Raw genomic sequence first — 20,408 nt, 5'->3', positions numbered from 1 at the left:
CGCGGAAGAGAGTTACGGTGGGGCACAAACCGCAGAGAGCAGGGGTGTTGCCAAGAAAATGCCCCCCTCCCATGTAATGGCATCATTTAATGGAAAGGGCAGACACACACACCCCTCCCTGTTAATCCTTCTAGGCCAGGGATCTCCAAACATGGCAACTTTTAATGACTTGCGGACTTCAACTCCCAGAATTCCCCAACAGGCAAGGGAATTTCCCAGAATTCAGCACGGATAGGACAAGAGCCGAAGGTGGATAGACTAACCTTTATTGCATTTAAAAAAAACTCTTAATAGATGGTGGGAATGCAGTAGACGTAATATATCTTGAAGTCATTGGGGGGGGGGGAACTGGCTGGGGAATTCTGGGAGTTGAAGCACCGTCCACGGGGAAGCTGGATTCATTTAACAGCCCTGTTACTCCCTTAACAGCCGCAGCGATTCACTTTACAACGGTGGCAAGGAAGGTCTTTAAAAAGGGGCAAAACAAGCGACTTCGCAACCGTCTCGCTCAGCAACGAAAATTTTACGTTTTGTGCCATAAATTGGAGGGCAGACACCCACGTCGGAAGTGAAGACCCCCCCCCAAACTGCCCCTCTCCCACTGGCTTCCTTAGCCCCCTAACTGGCCTGGGCACTGGCTTCCCCCCCCCTCCACCCACTCACTCTGCCCCCTGGTTCCTGCCTGCCCAGGGGAAGGGGCATCCCGAGGCATGTAGACTACCCTTGCTTGGCAAGAAAAAAGGGTGCCCCTTTCTCTCCTGTGCCCAGCTGGCCCCTCCCCCTGATCTGTGTGCTCCCCCCCTCCCCCAGGAAGGGGAGAATTGGGCCCTGTCTGTCTTCCCTGGCAGGACGAAGCTGCGCTTCCCGAAAAAAGCTGTGTTGAGCTGCCAACGACTTGCACAACATCTGCAGCAACAACAGCTAAGACCGTTTTGAGGGGGAGGCAAGGGTGAGGACTTCCCATTTCTCGCCCTTAATTGGCAAGGAGCCCTTCGGGAATCTACTGTACCGCTCGAAGACAAAAGAGCTTATTTTGCCCAAAGACAAAAAAGAGCTTATTTTTGCCGCTCTCCATCTGGATGTCTCCCAGCCGCTTCCAGCAACGAAGTAGCTGGAGGTTTTTGTTTTTGAGAAAGAGAGGGTTTAAAAAACGGAAGGTGCTTTGGAGGTCATCTAGTCCAACCCCACCCCAAAGCCAGGCAGATCATGACTTTCCCCCCTTTCCCTGTTTTTTGTGGCGTGGTTAAGCCGTTGATGGGGAATTTTGGGGGAACTAAAAAAAATGCAACTTTACAACACTTCGTTTAGCGACGATTCAGCCGCAAGGGACTTACGACCGTTTTTCACACTTACAGCCGTTGCAGCATTCCCCATGAACCAACATTTGGGTGTTGTGGGAGTTTCATCCCTGGAGGCTTTCAAGAAGAGACTGGACTGCCATTGGTCAGTAATGGTGTAGGGTGGGGGGAGGGTTGATCTAGATGACCTTCAAGGTCCCTTCCAACTCTGTTAATCTGTAAAAGCTCTGTGGGGCTTCCCTCACGAATTTGTGGGAGCTTCAACACTGGAGGCTTTCAAGAAGAGGCTGGATTGCCACCTGTCAGAAATGGTGCAGGGTCTCCTGCTTGGGCAGGTGGGTTGGACTAGATGACCTCCAAGGTCCCTTCCAACTCTATGCTTAGCAACTAATTCATATTTATGACAGCGGCAGTGTCCCAGGGAGGAAGGGGGATGTCACGCAATCCCCTTTTGCGACTGGCTGCACAAACAGCGTTCATGGGGAGAGGAACCAGATCCGCTCAGCGTCCACGTTACCCACTTAACGACCGTGGCGCTCCGCTGAACGACCGTGGCGAGAAAGGTGGTCAAACGGGGGGAGGGGGAAACCTCATCTCGCTTAGCCACAGAAATGTCAGTCGTAAGTCAGGGATCTTCCTGCAGATCCCGGAATCGACCTAGCGGGGCAAGATCGTACCCTTCCCCAAACAGGGGTGAAGCTTTGGGACGCTGGGGAGGGGGGGGGAGGTTTCCACAGCGAAAGATGGGGGAGGTTGCAGCCTGGTCAGACTTGAGGGGTTGAAGGGGGGGGCAAAGTCTCTGTCTTGCTGGGGGGGGGGCCTTGAACCCTGGAACGTTTATGTCAACAACGTCCGTACATGTGGAATTTGACCAGGGCCAGTCCCAGTCCCCTGTCGAAGTTCCTGCACCATTCCCGACCATGTTCCCAGCGGCTGCTGCCTGGCTATTTTTCCTGGTGGCCCCCGGCCCCCACTGGGCCACGGGGCACCCGATCCAGGAGACAGAGGAGGGGGACCATTTGAAGGTGAGTCCGGCAGGCCCCCTCCCTGTTTGATGCCTGCAGAGCTCCGAATATACAGAATTCCAGAGTGGGGAAGGGATCCCAGGCTTCTAGTCCAGCCCCCACCCCTGCTCGAGCGGGAGAGACCCTATGCCATTACTGGTTTGTTGAGGGGGGGGGTGTAGAAGCTTCAGGCCTGGGAGTGGGGTGGGGGCTGCTTCCGGTCAGTAAAAAAAGCTTTGTGCGATCCAGTTTGCGCCCGATTTTCCTCTCGTTTTTGTCCGTCGTTGGTTGGGGCAGTTTAATTCTCTAAAAGAATGGGCAATGTTTAACCTTCAGGCTGCAGTTCAACAGGGGAAGCCCAACAGAAGAAGAGATAATAATAATTTAAAAAGTTAGATTGTGCAGAGATGAATAGGTTAACTTTGAGAATAAAGGATAAAGAGGAATCAGGCTACTTCAAAACGTGGGGAAGGTTTTATGACCGGCTAGAGAAAGAAATCTAGAAAAGAAAGCAAGAGAGAGAGAGAGAGATATAAAACCAGGGCCACTATTAAATGGAAAAGCGGGGGAAGAGAGGGAAAATAGAAAAGAAAGTATTAATATAAAAGTGTATGTTCAAGAATGTGATATATATATAGAGAGAAAAATAGCTAGGACATGATAGCAAAGAGAAGAGAATAGGAAAGCATAAGCGTAAAATTATAACTGGGTTTGTGGCCGAAAATACGCCAGTTCAGAGTTGAAAAGAGATAACTACGACAACAGAAAAAGAAAGGAGGAGAGGAAAGGAAAGAGAAGGAAGAAAGAAGAGGAAAGGAGAGGAAGGAGGGAAGGGATAGAAAGAGAAGGAGAGGGGGCAGGAGGAGGAAGAGGAAGAGAGAAGGAGAGGAAAGGAGAGAGAAGGAAGAAAGAGGAAAGGAGAGGAAGGAGGGAAGGGATAGAAAGAGAAGGAGAGAGGGCAGGAGGAGGAAGAGGAAGAGAGGAGGAGAGGAAAGGAGAGAGAAGGAAGGAAGAGGAAAGGAGAGGAAGGAGGGAAGGGATAGAAAGAAGGAGAGAGGGCAGGAGGAGGAAGAGGAAGAGAGGAGGAGAGGAAAGGAGAAGGAAGAAAGAGGAAAGGAGAGGAAGGAGGGAAGGGATAGAAAGAGAAGGAGAGAGGGCAGGAGGAGGAAGAGGAAGAGAGGAGGAGAGGAAAGGAGAGAGAAGGAAGGAAGAGGAAAGGAGAGGAAGGAGGGAAGGGATAGAAAGAGAAGGAGAGAGGGCAGGAGGAGGAAGAGGAAGAGAGGAGGAGAGGAAAGGAGAGAGAAGGAAGAAAGAAGAGGAAAGGAGAGGAAGGAGGGAAGGGATAGAAAGAGAAGGAGAGGGGGCAGGAGGAGGAAGAGGAAGAGAGAAGGAGAGGAAAGGAGAGAGAAGGAAGAAAGAGGAAAGGAGAGGAAGGAGGGAAGGGATAGAAAGAGAAGGAGAGAGGGCAGGAGGAGGAAGAGGAAGAGAGGAGGAGAGGAAAGGAGAGAGAAGGAAGGAAGAGGAAAGGAGAGGAAGGAGGGAAGGGATAGAAAGAAGGAGAGAGGGCAGGAGGAGGAAGAGGAAGAGAGGAGGAGAGGAAAGGAGAAGGAAGAAAGAGGAAAGGAGAGGAAGGAGGGAAGGGATAGAAAGAGAAGGAGAGAGGGCAGGAGGAGGAAGAGGAAGAGAGGAGGAGAGGAAAGGAGAGAGAAGGAAGGAAGAGGAAAGGAGAGGAAGGAGGGAAGGGATAGAAAGAGAAGGAGAGAGGGCAGGAGGAGGAAGAGGAAGAAAGGAGGAGAGGAAAGGAGAGAGAAGGAAGAAAGAGGAAAGGAGAGGAAGGAGGGAAGGGATAGAAAGAGAAGGAGAGAGGGCAGGAGGAGGAAGAGGAAGAGAGGAGGAGAGGAAAGGAGAGAGAAGGAAGGAAGAGGAAAGGAGAGGAAGGAGGGAAGGGATAGAAAGAGAAGGAGAGAGGGCAGGAGGAGGAAGAGAGGAGTAGGGGAGAGGCAGGGGAAGAGGGAAAGGAGAGGAGGAAGGAAGGAAGTAGAGAAGGGAGGGAAGATGAAAATAAAAGAAAATTTATGGGGATAATACAAAATAGATGTACGGGATGGTAAGCAAAATAAATCCAGAATGTATTATTTTAATTCTTTATATGGAAAAACAAATATGCGAAAGTGATAAAAGAGGAAGAAGAAGAACTCTGTGAATGTATGCTTGTAACTATATATAAGAAAATAAAAATAAAAACTTATTTTAAAAAAATAAATAAAAACTTATGGGGAGGCCCAGAAGCACAGGGAGAGGGGCTCTACGTGAGTCCCCATAGTCCTGCCTGCAAAAGAGCTCGGCTTGATTTTAGAAGCAGAGTTTGTCTGAAATGTGGTGGGGGTCTCCTGCTGAAGCTAGAAGGGGGGGTGGACTAGATGACCTCCAAGGTCCCTTCCAACTCCGTTCTCCTGTCTTGCTTCCATTAAGTTGTGGGTGCTCCCTCACTGGAGCGCTTTAAAGAAGAGACTGGGCGGCCATTTGCCTGCAACGATGCAGGGTCTCCTGTTTGAGGAGCGGGGGAGGGGGTGGGTGGGTGGACTAGATGACCTCTGAGGTCCCCCTTGCTACTCTTTTGTTATCCTGCTCCGGCTTAAACCCGGCAGGCATAAAACAGCTTGACCTGTTGAATTTCTCTCCGGGTGAAGCTCAGGTTCCCACAGGCACGCCTGACCCTCCGCGGCCTTTGGGAGTCGGGGTGATGGGGAGGTCATCAAGTCGTTCCCGACGCCTGGCGGCCCTCGGGTGGGAATTGCAGGCTTTCCCGCCCCACCCGCGGAGGGTGAGGTCCAGTGGTGGGTTTCTACCGGATCGCACCGGATCGTGCGAACCGGTTGAAGAATGAACCCGGAAGTAATTTCCGGCCCCGCCCCCTTGGCGTTTTTTTTGCATCGGGGCTGACTCCCCGCCGCCACTGCTGTTCCTTGTCTTCTGGCCCGTTTCCCAACTGGCCTTTCCTCGCTTGGAGGGCTTCGGAGGGAAGCTTCTGCATAAGCCCGGCCGAGTGACAACAAGTTCCCGCCGTTACGAAGTCTCGGAGGCTGTAATTTTCTGAGCTGTGCGCGCGCGCCTGTTTTCCACGGCGTGGAGCAGCAGCGAGGCTCTGCGAGGCCGGCAATGACTCAGGATGCCATCCGGGAAGACGAGGAACGCGAGGGGGGACCGTTGACGGCCTCCGCAATCATCGCTCGCCTCGCAGAGCCTCGCTGCTGCTCCACGCCGTGGAAAACAGGCGCGCGCGCACAGCTCAGAAAATTACAGCCTCCGAGGCTCAGAACGCTTCGGAGGGAAGCTTCTGCATAAGCCCGGCCGAGTGACAACAAGTTCCCACCGTTACGAAGTCTCGGAGGCTGTAATTTTCTGAGCTGTGCGTGCGCGCCTGTTTTCCACGGCGTGGAGCAGCAGCGAGGTTCTGCGAGGCCGGCAATGACTCAGGATGCCATCCGGGGAGACGAGGAACGCGAGGGGGGACCGTTGACGGCCTCCGCAATCATCGCTCGCCTCGCAGAGCCTCGCTGCTGCTCCACGCCGTGGAAAACAGGCGCGCGCGCACAGCTCAGAAAATTACAGCCTCCGAGGCTCAGAACGCTTCGGAGGGAAGCTTCTGCATAAGCCCGGCCAAGTGACAACAAGTTCCGTTACGAAGTCTCGGAGGCTGTAATTTTCTGAGCTGTGCGCGCGCCTGTTTTCCACGGCGTGGAGCAGCAGCGAGGCTCTGCGAGGCGAGCGATGATTGCGGAGGCCGTCAACGGTCCCCCCTCACGTTCCTCGTCTTCCCGGATGGCATTTGGAGTGATTGCCGGCCACACAAACCTCGCTGCTGCTCCACGCCGTGGAAAACAGGCGGGTGCGCACAGCTCAGAAAATTACAGCCTCCGAGGCTTCGTAACGGTGGGAACTTGTTGTCACTCGGCCGGGCTTATGCAGAAGCTTCCCTCCAAAGCCCTCCAAGCGAGGAAAGGCCAGTTGGAAAAGGGGCTTTGCTCCTGCTCCGGGCTGGAGGCTTCCCTCCGAAGTCTTAGGATGTTCTGAGGAGCCCCCCAAGGAAAAAAGCCGCTGCCAGGTAGTTAAAAGTACCTCTCTGATTCTGTCAGACTCTGTCAGTCTCTCTCTGATTCCCTCTCTCACTCCCTCTCTGTTCCTCTCTCTCTCTGTCTGTCTGTCTCACTCACACACACACACACACTGTGGTCACCTTGTTGAGTGTTCCAATCACATTTGAAACACTCAACAACTGGCCTGCATTTATGGTATTTTGCAGCATTCTGCAGTCATAGGACCAAAATATATGGTTAAAAGCATATATTTTGGTCCTATGACTGCAGAATGCTGCAAAATACCATAAATGCAGGCCAGTTGTTGAGTGTTTCAAATGTGATTGGAACACTCAACAAGGTGACCACAGTGTGTGTGTGTGAGTGAGACAGACAGACAGACAGACAGAGGGAGTGAGGGAGGGAATCAGAGAGACTGACAGACACACACACACACACACACACACAGAGACAGAGAGGGGGAGGGAGGGAGAGAAAGATAGAGAGACACACACAGAGTGAGTGATTAAGTGAATGAGTGAGAGACAGACACACCCACATACACAGAGTGACAGAGAGAGGGGAAGGGAGGGGAGAGAGACAGAGGGAGAGACAGAGACAGACAGACACACACACACACACACAGAGTGAGTGAGAGACAGACAGACACACACAGACAGAGTGACAGAGATGGGGGAAGGAGGAGAGAGAGACAGAGATACAGAGAGAGAGACAGACAGACACCCAGAGAAAATGACAGAGGGAGACAGAGAGGGAGAGAGAGAGAAAGAGCCAGAGAGAGAGAGAAAAAGAAAAAGAAAAAAAGAAAGTGGGAGAGAGAGATGAAAGAAAGAAAGAAAAAGAACTTATGACCACAATTGAGCCCAAAATTTTGGTTGCTAAGCAAGAGCATCGTTAAGTGAGTTTCACCACATTTTCCAAGTTAGCCGGCAAGCCACTCCCACAAAGGAGGCCACACCCACAGAGTAGGTTCCAAAAAAATTTGAAACCCACCACTGGTGAGGTCCCTTTCTGCCCCCGCGTGGCTCAAAACAGCCCCCGCGCGCTTCCCACGGGCGATTCATGCCACCTCCTAGCGGCGCGCTCGGGTACTGCGCGGCTTCTGTTTCTGCGCGGGTGCGCTGCTGCCCCCTGGCGGCCGTCCGAGGCTGATGCCGGCTGGTCCTCTCCTTTCTCCTCTCTCCAGCTGGGCGCCTGCTTCCGAGGCTCGGCTGTGGATGCCGGGGGGCTGAATCTGGGCCAGAAATGGGGAGACCTCTCCCCAACCGCCACGCTGCTCATTGACCTGCGGAGGGTAACCAGGTAAGGTGGGTAAGGGGCTTCCTCCACTCACTCCCCTTGCAGGAGTCGCGCAGGGTTTGCCAGGATGCCACGCAAGGATGCAACAACCGCGCGTTGCGGGGCCGAGAACGGAGTTTGCGCAGGTCCCCCGGTGGGGTCTCAGAGCTGCTGGGGGTGGGGAGGGGTCTCTCGGAGCTGGGGGGGGGAAAGCCCCGCAGAAAAGGAAGGAGGATGGGATCCTTAATACAGAGAGAGAGAGAGAGGGAGAGAGAGGGAGAGAGAGAGAAAAAAAGAACGAAAGAAAAGGGGAGGGAGTGAAAGAGAGAGAAAATGGAGAGAGAGGAAATGAGAGAAAAAAGAGACAGGGAGGAAGGGAGAGAAAGAAGGGGAGAGCAAAAGAAAGAGAAAGAGGAGAAAGAGAAAGAAAGAAAGAAAGAAAGAAAGAAAGAGAAAAAGCCCCACAGAAAAGGAGGAATGATGGGATCTTTAATACAGAGAGGGGGGAAGAGAGAGAAAAAGAGAAAGAGAAAAAATGAGGGAGGGAGAAAAAAGAAAGAAAGGGGGGAGGGAGGGAGGGAGGTAGAGAAAGTGAAAAGGGGAGGGAGTGAAAGAGAGAGAAAAGGGAGAGAGAGAGAGAAAGAAAGGGGGGAAGCCCAACAGAAAAGGAGGGAGGATAGCATCTTTAATACAGGGGGGAAGGAAAAGAGAGAGAAAGAGAGAGAGAAAATGAGAGAAAGGGAGGGAGGGAGAGAAAGAGAAAATGGGAGGAAGTCAAAGAGAGGGAAAGGGAAAAAGCACCACAGAAAAAGAGGGATGATGGGATCTTTAATACAGAGAGAGAGAGAGAGAGAGAGAGAAAGGAAGAGAGGGGAAGAGAGAGAAAAATTATGATAGAGAAAAAGAGAAAAATAAAGAGAGAAAAGAGATGGAGAGAAAGGCAGAAAAAGGGAGCAGGAAAAGAAAAACAGAGACAGAAAGAAAGAGAAAGTGAAATGGAATGACAAAGAGAAAAAGAAAGATAGAGAAAAGAGAAGGAGAGAAAGACAGAAAGAGAAAAAGAGAGACAGAGAAAGAGAGAAAAAAAGAAAGAGAGAGAAAAGAAAAATGGAGAGAGACAGAGAAATGGAAAGGAAAAGTGAAAAAGAAGGATAGAGAAATAGAGAAAAATAAAGAGAGAAAAGAGATGGAGAGAAAGACAGAAAAAGAGAGCGGGAAAAGAAAGAGAGAGAGAGAGACAGAAAGAAAGAGAAAGTGAAAAGGAATGACAAAGAGAAAAAGAAAGCTAGAGAAAAGAGAGGACAGAAAAAGAGTGGGAAAAGAAAAAAAAGAGAGAGAGAGAGACAGAGAAAGAGAGAAAAAGAGAGGGGGGGAGGTGTGGAAGAGAAGTCATGGATAGCGACCACCCTTGCCCCCCCCCCAGCTGTGCCATGTCCTCCCCATCCAGGAGGGTCTGCAGCAAAGACCACCTCACTGGTTCCCCCCGCCCCGCTTGAGACCCTCCCTCTTCCTCCCCACCCAGTGCAGCTTCCTCCTTCGACTTCCGGACATTCGATCCCGAAGGGGTGATCTTCTACGGGGACACCAGCCCGGGCGTCGACTGGTTCGTCCTCGCTTTGCGTCGGGGGAAACCCATCATGCAGATCCATAACACGCTCACCAACATCACCGTCTCCGGGGGGCGCCATCTCAATGACGGCCAGTGGCATCGGGTAAGACGGGAGGGGTGGGGGGGGGCTGGATGACAGGCGGTCCTCGACTTACAACCACAATCGAGACCGGCGTTTCCATCACTAAGCGAGGTCATTAAGCGAGGGGCACCTCATTTTATTACCTGTTTGCCCCCGTCGTGGAGCGAATCACCTCAGTCGTTGAGCAAATCATTAAATGAATCGTGGCCGTTAAGCAGATCCGGCTTCCCCGGTGACTTTGCTTGTCAGATGGTCGCCACATGACCTCGGGACACTGCGACCGTCATAAATGTCAGTCCGTTGCCAAGCGTCTGAATTTAGATCACGTGACCCCCGGGGATGTCGCAATGGTCGTAAGTGTGAAACACGGCTTTTTTCAGTGCCATTGTAGCTTCGAACGGTCACTAAACCATCGGTTGTAAGTCAAAAACAATCCTTATATATTTGCTGCGTCTTGTGTCAGGGAGTTCCACAGTCTAACGAGGCACTGAAATGGAGCTGGTTGTAAGTTGAGGACTACCTATCAGCTAAAGGAGCCCCCCTGCCCCCCTCTATGTTGCCTACATCCTCCTGTGTGGAGGGGGGGGTCCCCCGATCCTTTCTGATCCCTCTTGTTCCTCTATCCCCGTACGCGACTTCTCTTGTGACTTCCGGACAGATCACGGTGAAGAACGAGGGACACTCCGTGATATTGCTGGTCGACGGGGATGACCAACTCACCCTCAGCCATGTCTCCCACCCGATCGTCAACCGGCCCACCCCTCAGATGCGCATCGGAGTAGGAGGCCTGTTCATCTCGCCGAGCGAATTGCTGGTCCCGGTAAGGCCAATCTCTCTCCTCTGGCGACTGTGCCCCAAGATCAAAAACGGCCGCACATCCTCCAGCGGATTCCGTTGCCCTTGGTTTCACCGACCCCTCGTTTCTCTAAACCAGCACATCTCGATCTTGGGAGCTTTTTAAGAAGTGTGGACTTCAACTCCCAGAATTCCCCAGTCAGGCATTCCAGTTTTGTTTTTTTCCTCCTCCCTTTTAAAGCAGAGAGATTGCAGAGAAAAGGACGATAAGAGAGTAAGCAGGCCACAATTGGGTATACACCTCAAAACGAATGGAACTATGAGAGTTGAAATCCAAGCTCCCAAACTGGAGGAACACTGCTCTAAAATAATCCAAAACGCATAATTTTCATTTTCTCTCTCTCTCTCTCTTTTGATTCTCACAACAGCCCTGAGAGGTAGGACAGGGGGATTAAAGATAATGGATCCAGAGTCAGCATGGGAGAAAATGAGGATTTGAATTTGGGCCCAGCTCAAAAGACGTAGCCAATCTTTAGCTTGAGAAATAGGCCCATCTAAAGCTTTTGGGCAGGGATACATGAATCATGGCTTGTTTGAGCCATGGTTTGTGCCATTCAACCTGGTCACTAGCCATAAAGCATCATTTATGAGCCACGATGTCTGGATTTGTCCCATTGGGCTATACCAGAGATGGTTGGGGAGGGGAGGAGAGAATAATAAACTACAGAATAGAATGGAAGAGAATAGAACAGAACAATAAAATACAGAATAGGAACAGAACAGAAGAGAATAATAAAATAGAACAAAACAGAAGAGAATAATAAAATAGAACAAAACAGAAGAGAATAAGAGAGAAGAGGAAGAAAAGAATAAAATCCGGAACAGAACAGAACAGTAGAATACAGAATAGGAATAGAATACAACAAAACAGAACGAACAGAACAGAATAGAATAATAAAATACAGAACAGAACAGAATAATAAATACCGAATAGGAATAAAATACAAGAGAACAGGATAGAATAGAATAATACAATGCAGAACAGAATAGAATAATAAAATACAGAACAGAATAGAATAATAAAATGCAGAACAGAACAGTACAGAACAGAAATCGAATAGAAAAGAAAAGAGCAATAAAATGCAGAACAGAATAATAAAATACTGAATAGAAATAGAATACAACAGAACAGAATAGAATAATAAAATACAGAACAGTACAGAACAGAAATAGAACAGAAAAGAAAAGAGCAATAAAATACAGAACAGAATAATAAAATACTGAATAGGAATAGAATACAACCGAACAGAATAGAATAATAAAATACAGAACAGAAATAGAATAGAAAAGAACAATAAAATAATGAATAGGAATAGAATAAAAACGGAATAATAAAATACAGAACAGAACAGCATAAAATAATAAAATACCGAATAGGAATAGAATACAAGAGAACAGAACAGAATAAAATAATAAAATACAGAACAGTACAGAACAGAAATAGAACAGAAAAGAGCAATAAAATACAGAACAGAACAGAGTAATAAAATACCAAATAGGAATAGAATACAACAGAATAGAATAATAAAATACAGAACAGAACAGAAATAGAATAGAAAAAAACAATAAAATACAGAATAGGAATAGAATAATAACAGAACAGAATAATAAAATACAGAACAGAACAGTATAGATAGAACAATAAAGTACTGAATAGGAACAGATCCTCATCTTGCAACTGGCCTTGATTTACGACCGTTCAAAACGACAACAAAAATCAGGGTTGTAAAATGGGCTCGGTCCCACGATCAACCTCTTCCATGGCTGTTGCAACTTACGACCGTGACGTAAGGGCAGGCTCCCTTACGGTCATAAACCAAGAACTCCCCTCGTAGGACCACGAATAATCATAATCTCACCACGAGGCCCCTCCACGCCAGGAACCCCTTGCCTCCCCCCACCCTCCCCAAATGCCACCCCTTCCCCCCAATTTCACAAAGGCCTCTTTTTCTCTTTCCGCTGGCTGTCCCCGCTCGCCCCCCCCCCCCGCCCCCCTGCCCCCCTGCCCCACGGCTGACGGGCACTGCAGGTCAACCCGGCCCTGGACGGCTGCATCAGGCGCTGGGACTGGCTGAACACGAGCCAAGAGTGGCACGAAGGGGCATCCTTGCACCACCCCGATGCCAAGGTGTGTTTTGCCACCATCCGGCGTGGCAGCTTCTTCCGCGGTGACGGACAGGCGGTCTTTGCGCTGTCAGGTAAGGCCGGGCACCATGGGCTGCAGAGTCCCTGGTTTGGGAGGGCAAGGTCCCTCAATGCCCAGCGGGGCGATGCCACCCATCTCGAAAAGAAAGAGAGAGAAAGATAGACAAAGAAAGAAAGAAAGAGAGAGAGAGAGAGAGAGACAAAGAAAGAAAGAAAGAGAGAGAGAGAGAAAGACAGACAAAGAAAGAGAGAGAAAGAAGGAAGTGAGGAAGGAAGGGAAGGGAAGGGAAGCAAAGGAAGGGATAGATGAATGAATGGAAGGATGAAATGGAAGAAAGGAAAGAGAAAGGAAAGAAAGAGAGAGACAGAAAGAAAGAAGAAAGAGAGAGAAAGACAGACAAAGAAAGAAAGAGAAAGAAGGAAGGAAGGGAAGGAAGGGAAGGAAGGCAAAGGAAGGGATTGATGGATGGATGGAAGGATGAAATGGAAGGAAGGAAAGAGAAAGGAAAGAAAGAGAGAGAGAGAAAGAGACAGAAAGAAAGACAAACGAAAGAGAGAGAAAGACAAAGAAAGAGAACGAAGGAAGTGAGGAGAGAAGGGAAGGAAGGGATTGATGGATGGAAGGAAGGATGAAATGGAAGGAAGGAAAGAGACAGAAAGAAAGACAAACGAAAGAGAGAGAAAGACAAAGAAAGAGAAAGAAGGAACTGAGGAGGGAAGGGAAGGAAGGGATTGATGGATGGAAGGAAGGATGAAATGGAAGGAAGGAAAGAGAAAGAAAGAAAAAAGAAAGAGAAAGAAGGAACTGAGGAGGGAAGGGAAGGAAGGGATTGATGGATGGAAGGAAGGATGAAATGGAAGGAAGGAAAGAGACAGAAAGAAAGAAAAAAGAGAGAGAGAGAAAGAAAGAAAGAGAAAGAAGGAAGTGAGGAGGGAAGGGAAGGAAGGGTTAGGGTCCTTGCACTGTCAGGTATGGCTGGGCACTGGGGGGCCCTGCGGAGTCCCTTGGTTGGGGGGGAAGGGCCCTTCGACGCCCGGCGGGGCGATGCCACCCGTCTCACCAAGGCTTCGGCATCGGCAAAAGGTGCCAGCCACGGCCTCCTTGTCTTGCAGGTCTCCCCAGCGGGCTCAGCCCCACCGACGGCAGCTGGGGGCTCTCTGTGCAACTGAGGATCAGGGCCGCCCCCCAACTCAGCACCCTACTAGCCGTCTCGGCGTCGAAACAGCCCCCCATCCTGCGCCTGGCCCTACAGCACAGGGTGAGAAGGGAAGGGCAGAGATGCCCAGCGGACGGACGGACGGACACACACATCGGGAGGGGAGGGGTGGCAGATGTGAGGGAGGGCCGGCCATCGGGGTGCCCGCCAAATGGGTTGGACCGGGAATGTCTGCCAAGAAGGGCCCCCAAAATCAAGATGGCTGCCGCAACAGGAAGGGAAAGTCTCAGCCCTTCCCTTCCTTCAGAAGAGAGGGAGGGATGGAAGGAAAGGACAGAAGGATGGATGGAAGGATGAAATAGGAAGGAAGGAAGGGAAGGAACAGAAGCAAAGGAAGGGATTGGATGGATGGAAGGATGAAATGGAAGGAAGGAAAGAGAAAGGAAAGAAAGAGAGACAGAGAAAGAAGAGAGAGATAGACAGACAGAAAGAATGAAAGAGTAAGGAGGGAGGGAAGGAGGGAGGGAAGAGAGGGAGGGATGGATAGATGGAAGGATGAAATGGAAGGAAGGAAAGAGAAAGGAAAGAAAGAAAGAGACAGAAAGAAAAAGAAAAAAGAAAGAAAGAGACAGACAAAAAGAATGAAAGAGAAAGAAGGGTGGGAGGGAGGGAGGGAAGGAAGGGATTGATGGATGGATGAAATGGAAGGAAGGAAAGAGAAAGGAAAGAAAGAGAGAGAAAGAAAGAAGAAAGAGAGAGAGAAGGGCAGAAAGAAAGAGAAAGAAGGAAGGAAGGGATTGATAGATGGATGGATGGAAGGATGAAGTGGAAGGAAAGAAAGAAAGAAAAAGATGAATAAAAGGTTGGATGAATAAATGGAAGAACGGATGAATGGAAGGGAAAGGAAGATAGATGAAAGGAGCGATGGATGGAATGATGGAAGGAAAAATGAACGTACGGAAGGACAGAAGGAAGGAAAAAAGGATGGATGAATGAATGGATGAATGAACAGTCCAAAGTGGAGACTCGAGACCATCCTCAACCAAGGTTTGATTGCAGGGCATCATGGGCCTGTGAGTACCAAGGACCCCTTCCCTGGGAAGGGCCAAGGGGGGGGACAATACCCCCACAGCCCATTTTGTGGTCTTTCCTCCCCCCATCCAGGATCTGACGGCCCAGCTGAGTAACCAAACCGTGCTGCTGCTCCCTCTCCCCGAGGGGGGCTGCCTGGAGACCCCCCTCCTCCTCCGCCTCACCCCCTCTTCCTTCACGCTGCGTCTGGGCGACAGCGAGATCTCCAAGCCCACCCCCAACGCCGACTTCGAGAGCTTGCGAGAGCTGTGGCTGGGCAACATGGGCAGCCTGGTTGTTGGGGGCGAATCTGGTATGTCTTGGCCCGGAGTTTTTTGGGGGGTTCTGCTCAAAACTCCTGCTCAAAAATTGGGGTGTAGCGCACCCCGAGGGGCTGCAATAGTAAGACAAGCAGCCTATCAATCTACAGTAAAAATGATCTCACCCTGCAGTAGAGATTCAGTATCTCCTGAATCTCGTGGTGTGGAGTTCCACAGGCTAACAACGCACTGATATTTACATTCCGGTAGGTTTCGAATGCAGGTTGTCCTCGACTGGTGGTACCACCGAGGCCAACGTTTCCGTGGCTAGGCAAAACGGTCGTTAAGTGAGCTTTGTCCCCCCTTTTACGAACTTCCTTGCCGCCGTTGTTAAGTGAATCACTGCGGTCGTTCCATTGTTGTGTGAATCCGGCGTCCCCGCAGACTTCGCTTGGTCAGAAGGGCCACAAAAGAGTCATGTGACCTCGGGAGGCGGCGACCGTCATAAATAGGGACCAGTTATGCCGAGTGTTTGAATTTTGATCATGCAACCGTGGTCGTTAGTGTGAAAAATGGTCATAAGTCACTTTTTTCATTGCTGTTGTCACGTCAAACGGTCACTGAACAAACACTTGTATGTTGAGGACTACCTGTATACTGTATAACTCTATATCTATCTATCTATCTATCTATCTATCTATCTATCTATCTATCTATCTATCCATCTTTATATCTATCTATTTATCTATCATCTATCTATCTATCTATCTATCTATCTATCTATCATCTCTCTATCTATATCTATCCATCTTTATATCTATCTATCTTTCAATCATCTATCTATCTATCTATCTATCTATCTATCTATCTATCTATCTATCCATCTTTATATCTATCTATTTATCTACCATCTATCTATCATCTCTCTATCTATCTCTCTATCTATCCATCTTTATATCTATCTATCTTTCAATCATCTATCTATCTATCTATCTATATCTATCCATCTTTATATCTATCTATCTTTCAATAATCTCTCTATCTATCTATCTCTCAATCATCTATCTATCTATCTATCTATCTATCTATCTATCTATCTATCTATCTATCTATCATCTCTCCCTCTCTCCTCTCCATCCATTTATATCTATCTCTATCTTCCTTTAACTTAACCTCTAGTAAATTTTTTAAATTACTTTTTCATCAGTACCTGTCAACATTTTGTCTAATCCAGTCATTTTATCATAAAAACCTTCCATTTTACGATCTTCATCATATCTAGATTGTATTTGCACATATGAAAACCAATTCATTCCTATTCCTTCCTGTTTCAACTCTTGCATAGATTTAAGTCCGCCCTCTGCATTCAATATTTCACCATACCTAACTCTTTGTTCCTTTCGGTATATTATTGGATATGAAAAAGCTTCAATAGTTGATAGCCAGACTGGAATTTTTAAATAATATTGCCTTTTGATCTTCTCCCAATTCAGAAACAAAGCCTCCCGTAAATAATGTCTTCGGAACTAACCTCGTGTTTTAGTTCCCTTATACCAGGGGTGTCCAAACTTGGCAACTTTAAGACTTGTGGACTTCAACTCCCAGAATTCCCCAGCTGGCCGGGGAATTCTGGGAGTTGAAGTCCACAAGTCTTAAAGTTGCCAAGTTTGGACACCCCTGCCTTATACCATAAAAAAGCATGCCATCCCAACAGTAAGTCATGTCCTTCTACCGTCAATAATCTGGAATTCCTTAATGTTATCCACTCCTTAACCGACATCAAACTTGTTGCCTGGTAATATAATTCCCAGTTAGGTAAGCCCAATCCTCCTCTTATTCTAGCATCTTGTAACAAGTTTAATTTTATTCTTGCTTTCTTTCCCCTGCCAAATAAACTTCAGCACTATTTTATTTAATTCGTCAAAAAAGTCTTTCCCTAATCTAATTGGAATTGTCTGGAACAGATATAAGATTCTGGGTAGGATGTTCATTTTGACGGTAGATATTCTCCCTATCATTGATAGTTGTAGGTTTCCCCATTTCATCAAGTCAGCCGCAATCTATGATAGTTATTCTCTTTAAGTGTGACTATTTTGTAATTGCATCTTAAGTATATCCCCAAATATTTGACCTTGTTTGTGACTTGAATCTCCAAAGTTTCTGCCAATTCTTCCTTTTGTCTTGATGATATATTCTTTGTCAAAATCTTCCTTTTGTCTTTATTTATTTTCAAACCTGCTACTTTTCCATATTCCTCTATTCTTTCTATCAATTTGGGTGTCGTTTCTAATGGATCCTCAAGGATAAAAACCGAGTCATCTGCAAATGCTTGTCGTTTATATTCTTCTTCTTTTTTTTGATTTTCATTCCTTTTATTTCTTTCTCTTCTCTGATCTTTCTATTTAAAACTTCTAATCTTAAAAAGTAGAGGTAATAGTAATACAATACAATACAATAGTAGAGTTGGAAGGGACCTTGGAGGTCTTCTAGTCCAACCCCCTGCCTAGGCAGGAAACCCTATACCGTTCCAGACAAATGGCTATCCATAGTGGGCAACCTTTCTTTATTTCAACTGGAACAGATGAATTTTGGGCTCAGAAATTTACCCAAGCCATACAAACCATATACTACAAACAAACAGCAAAGATAATGATAAATGGAGAACTGGCAGGGCTTCTGTTATTCCTGACCCCCTTTTTAAAATTTATATCTTTATTTCAGGCGAGGAAAAATCTCAGGAGGCCCATTTCTTCCAAGGATGCCTCAGCGGGATCCGGGTTCAAGGCCACGAACTGGACTTCGACGAGGCTCAGTACCGGAGCAACTCCATCTCGTCACACAGCTGCCCCGGGAGCGTGGAAGGCAAAATCGACGGGGACGGTGGGCATTAAAGGGACGGCACCGTTACTGCACCCACGCGAGCACACCTGGATCATTTTTCCACACCCGGGCACGCGTGTCTCCGCCTCCCTCCGTCCTGCCTTCCGCGAATGTGTGCGTGACTTAATTTCCCGTCGCCGCAACATTGGGCGTAGGTGTGATTGTTGCGGAGCGTGTGGCCGCTGAAAGGCTGGGTGCTGAGCCAGATTGCGGTTGTGTTGGCGGGCAGTTGTGGGAATTGGCAGTGACGGTTCTCTCCTGTGGACTCCAAGTTTACTCGGCTCCTGCAGAATGAAGTGTCTCGTTGTTGTGTCCACCAAGGCTTGTCCCCCCCCCCCCGTGGGAACTTTAAGACGGGTGGACTTCAATTCCCAGAATTCCCCAGCCAGCGTATCACTTTTCCGTTCAATTGTCACACCATCTGGCTTACCTTAAACTTCTTTATTCATTTTAGCTTGTCATGGGTTATTTTTTCCCCCACCTTTCAAGGCATATTACGTCAGCCGCATTCCCACCATCTATTAAGAAAGTTATTCAATTTTTTAAAAAAAGGATAAAGTCTGAACACTTTTTTTATTGTCTAGTTTTAAATCTAGTATGTTGGACTGCTGAGAGATGATGGGTTATTTTTTTCACTTTTCGGAAGTCAAGGTATATTACGTCAGCCGCATTCCCACCGTCTATTAAGAAAGTTATCCAATTTTTTAAAAAAGGATAAAGTCTGAACACATTTTTAATTGTCTAGTTTTAAATCTAGTATGTTGGACTGCTGAGAGATCATGGGTTATTTTTTTCACTTTTCGGAAGTCAAGATATATTACGTCAGCCGCATTCCCACCGTCTATTAAGAAAGTTATCCAATTTTTAAAAAAAGGATAAAGGTAGTCTGAACACGTTTTTTTTAATTGTCTAGTTTTAAATCTAGTATGTTGGGCTGCTGAGAGATGATGGGTTATTTTTTTCACTTTTCAGAAGTCAAGGTATATTACGTCAGCCGCATTCCCACCGTCTATTAAGAAAGTTATTCAATTTTTTAAAAAAAGGATAAAGTCTGAACACTTTTTTTATTGTCTAGTTTTAAATCTAGTATGTTGGACTGCTGAGAGATGATGGGTTATTTTTTTCACTTTTCGGAAGTCAAGGTATATTACGTCAGCCGCATTCCCACCGTCTATTAAGAAAGTTATCCAATTTTTTAAAAAAGGATAAAGTCTGAACACATTTTTAATTGTCTAGTTTTAAATCTAGTATGTTGGACTGCTGAGAGATCATGGGTTATTTTTTTCACTTTTCGGAAGTCAAGATATATTACATCAGCCGCATTCCCACCGTCTATTAAGAAAGTTATCCAATTTTTAAAAAAAGGATAAAGGTAGTCTGAACACGTTTTTTTTAATTGTCTAGTTTTAAATCTAGTATGTTGGGCTGCTGAGAGATGATGGGTTATTTTTTTCACTTTTCAGAAGTCAAGGTATATTACGTCAACCGCATTCCCACCGTCTATTAAGAAAGTTATCCAATTTTTAAAAAACGATAAAGATAGACACATTTTTTTTGTCCTGTTTTAAATCTAATATGTTGGGCTGCTGTGAGGTCAGAACTTGGTTTTTTGGGGTAGTGTTTTTCAACATTGGCAGCTTGAAGACAGGTGGACTTCAACTCCCAGAATCCCCCAGCTAACATTTCAGTTTCCCATTTAATTCTCACGCCATTCTAACCCACCTGTTTCTACTAATTTAGCTTGTCAGGGTTTTTTCCTCTTCTTCTCGTTTTGTTGAAATCAAGATATACTACATCTAGGGCATTCCCACCATCTATGAAGAAAGTGACCCAATCAAAAAAATACTAAACAATGAGGCCGCACTTATTCTTGTCCTATCCGTGCTGAATTCTGGGGAAACCTGGGGAATGCTGGGAGTTGAAGTCCACCTGCCTTAATGTCCCCATCGTTGAGAAAAAATAGTTCAGCTTGGTCCGGATTTGAAGGCCGGCTCTGGCTCTTTGGCTTTGAAACGGAGATGAGCAGCGCCCCCTAGAGTTGGGAACGAGTAACACAAACATGTGAATATTTTAATAAACGGAGAGTCAACGGCTGTCTATTTGAAAAGGACAGAAAGGGACATCCCTCGTCATGGAAAAACCTCACAGCCTCCAGCAAGATGGACTGCCATGGGTGCTCCTCGACTTACGACCAATCACAGTGACCATTTGAAGTTACAATGGATCGACCCCAGGAGTACAGGGGTAGCGGGGGTATAACTCTTGGTAGAATTGTAGACTCCTAGGGCTGGAAGGGACCTGGGAGGTCTTCTAGTCCAACCCCCAGGAGACCTAATGCCATCGGGGTATATATTGTTGTCCAAGCTTTTCTTGAAAATCTATGAAGACGTAGATTAAGGGTGGGAAACCATGAGCTCTTTATGACTTGTGGACTTCAACTCCCAGAATTCCTGAGGCAGCATGGGAATTCTGGGAGTTGAAGTCCACAAGTCATAAAAGGGACATAGTTCCCCACCCTGAGGTAGGTAGGTAGGTAGATAGATGATAGATAGATAGATAGATAGATAGATAGATAGATAGATAGATAGATAGATAATGAGGGAGGGATAGATAAGGGATGGATGGATGGAGAGACAGACGCGATTGATAAATGATAGCTAGATTAAAAGGTA

General features: G+C 47.4%; 1 protein-coding gene across 1 annotated transcript; it reads left to right on the top strand.

Annotated features, from left to right (window-relative positions):
* The first annotated feature begins 2,124 nt into the window (after positions 1-2,124).
* LOC309381231 (sex hormone-binding globulin-like) lies at positions 2,125-17,766 on the top strand. Its single transcript, XM_081931977.1, has 8 exons — positions 2,125-2,323; positions 7,586-7,701; positions 9,200-9,389; positions 10,027-10,188; positions 12,253-12,421; positions 13,482-13,627; positions 14,690-14,909; positions 17,578-17,766. Exons 1-8 carry the CDS (start codon positions 2,138-2,140, stop codon positions 17,745-17,747), a joined length of 1,359 nt encoding a protein of 452 aa, XP_081788103.1. The 5' UTR covers positions 2,125-2,137; the 3' UTR covers positions 17,748-17,766.
* The last annotated feature ends 2,642 nt before the right edge of the window (positions 17,767-20,408 follow it).

Source organism: Natrix helvetica, assembly GCF_964273705.1.
Source record: "Natrix helvetica genome assembly, chromosome: Z".
Classification (NCBI taxonomy): domain Eukaryota; kingdom Metazoa; phylum Chordata; class Lepidosauria; order Squamata; family Natricidae; genus Natrix; species Natrix helvetica.
Note: the sequence above shows the minus strand (reverse complement) of the source record. Positions and strands in the feature narration are given on the sequence as shown.

Coding starts and splice junctions, on each gene's coding strand:
- LOC309381231 (XM_081931977.1), top strand. CDS start 2,138: ATGTCAACAACGTCCGTACATGTGGAATTTGACCAGGGCCAGTCCCAG. Junction 7,702..9,199: donor GACCTGCGGAGGGTAACCAG/GTAAGGTGGGTA, acceptor CTCCCCACCCAG/TGCAGCTTCCTCCTTCGACT. Junction 12,422..13,481: donor GGCGGTCTTTGCGCTGTCAG/GTAAGGCCGGGC, acceptor CTTGTCTTGCAG/GTCTCCCCAGCGGGCTCAGC.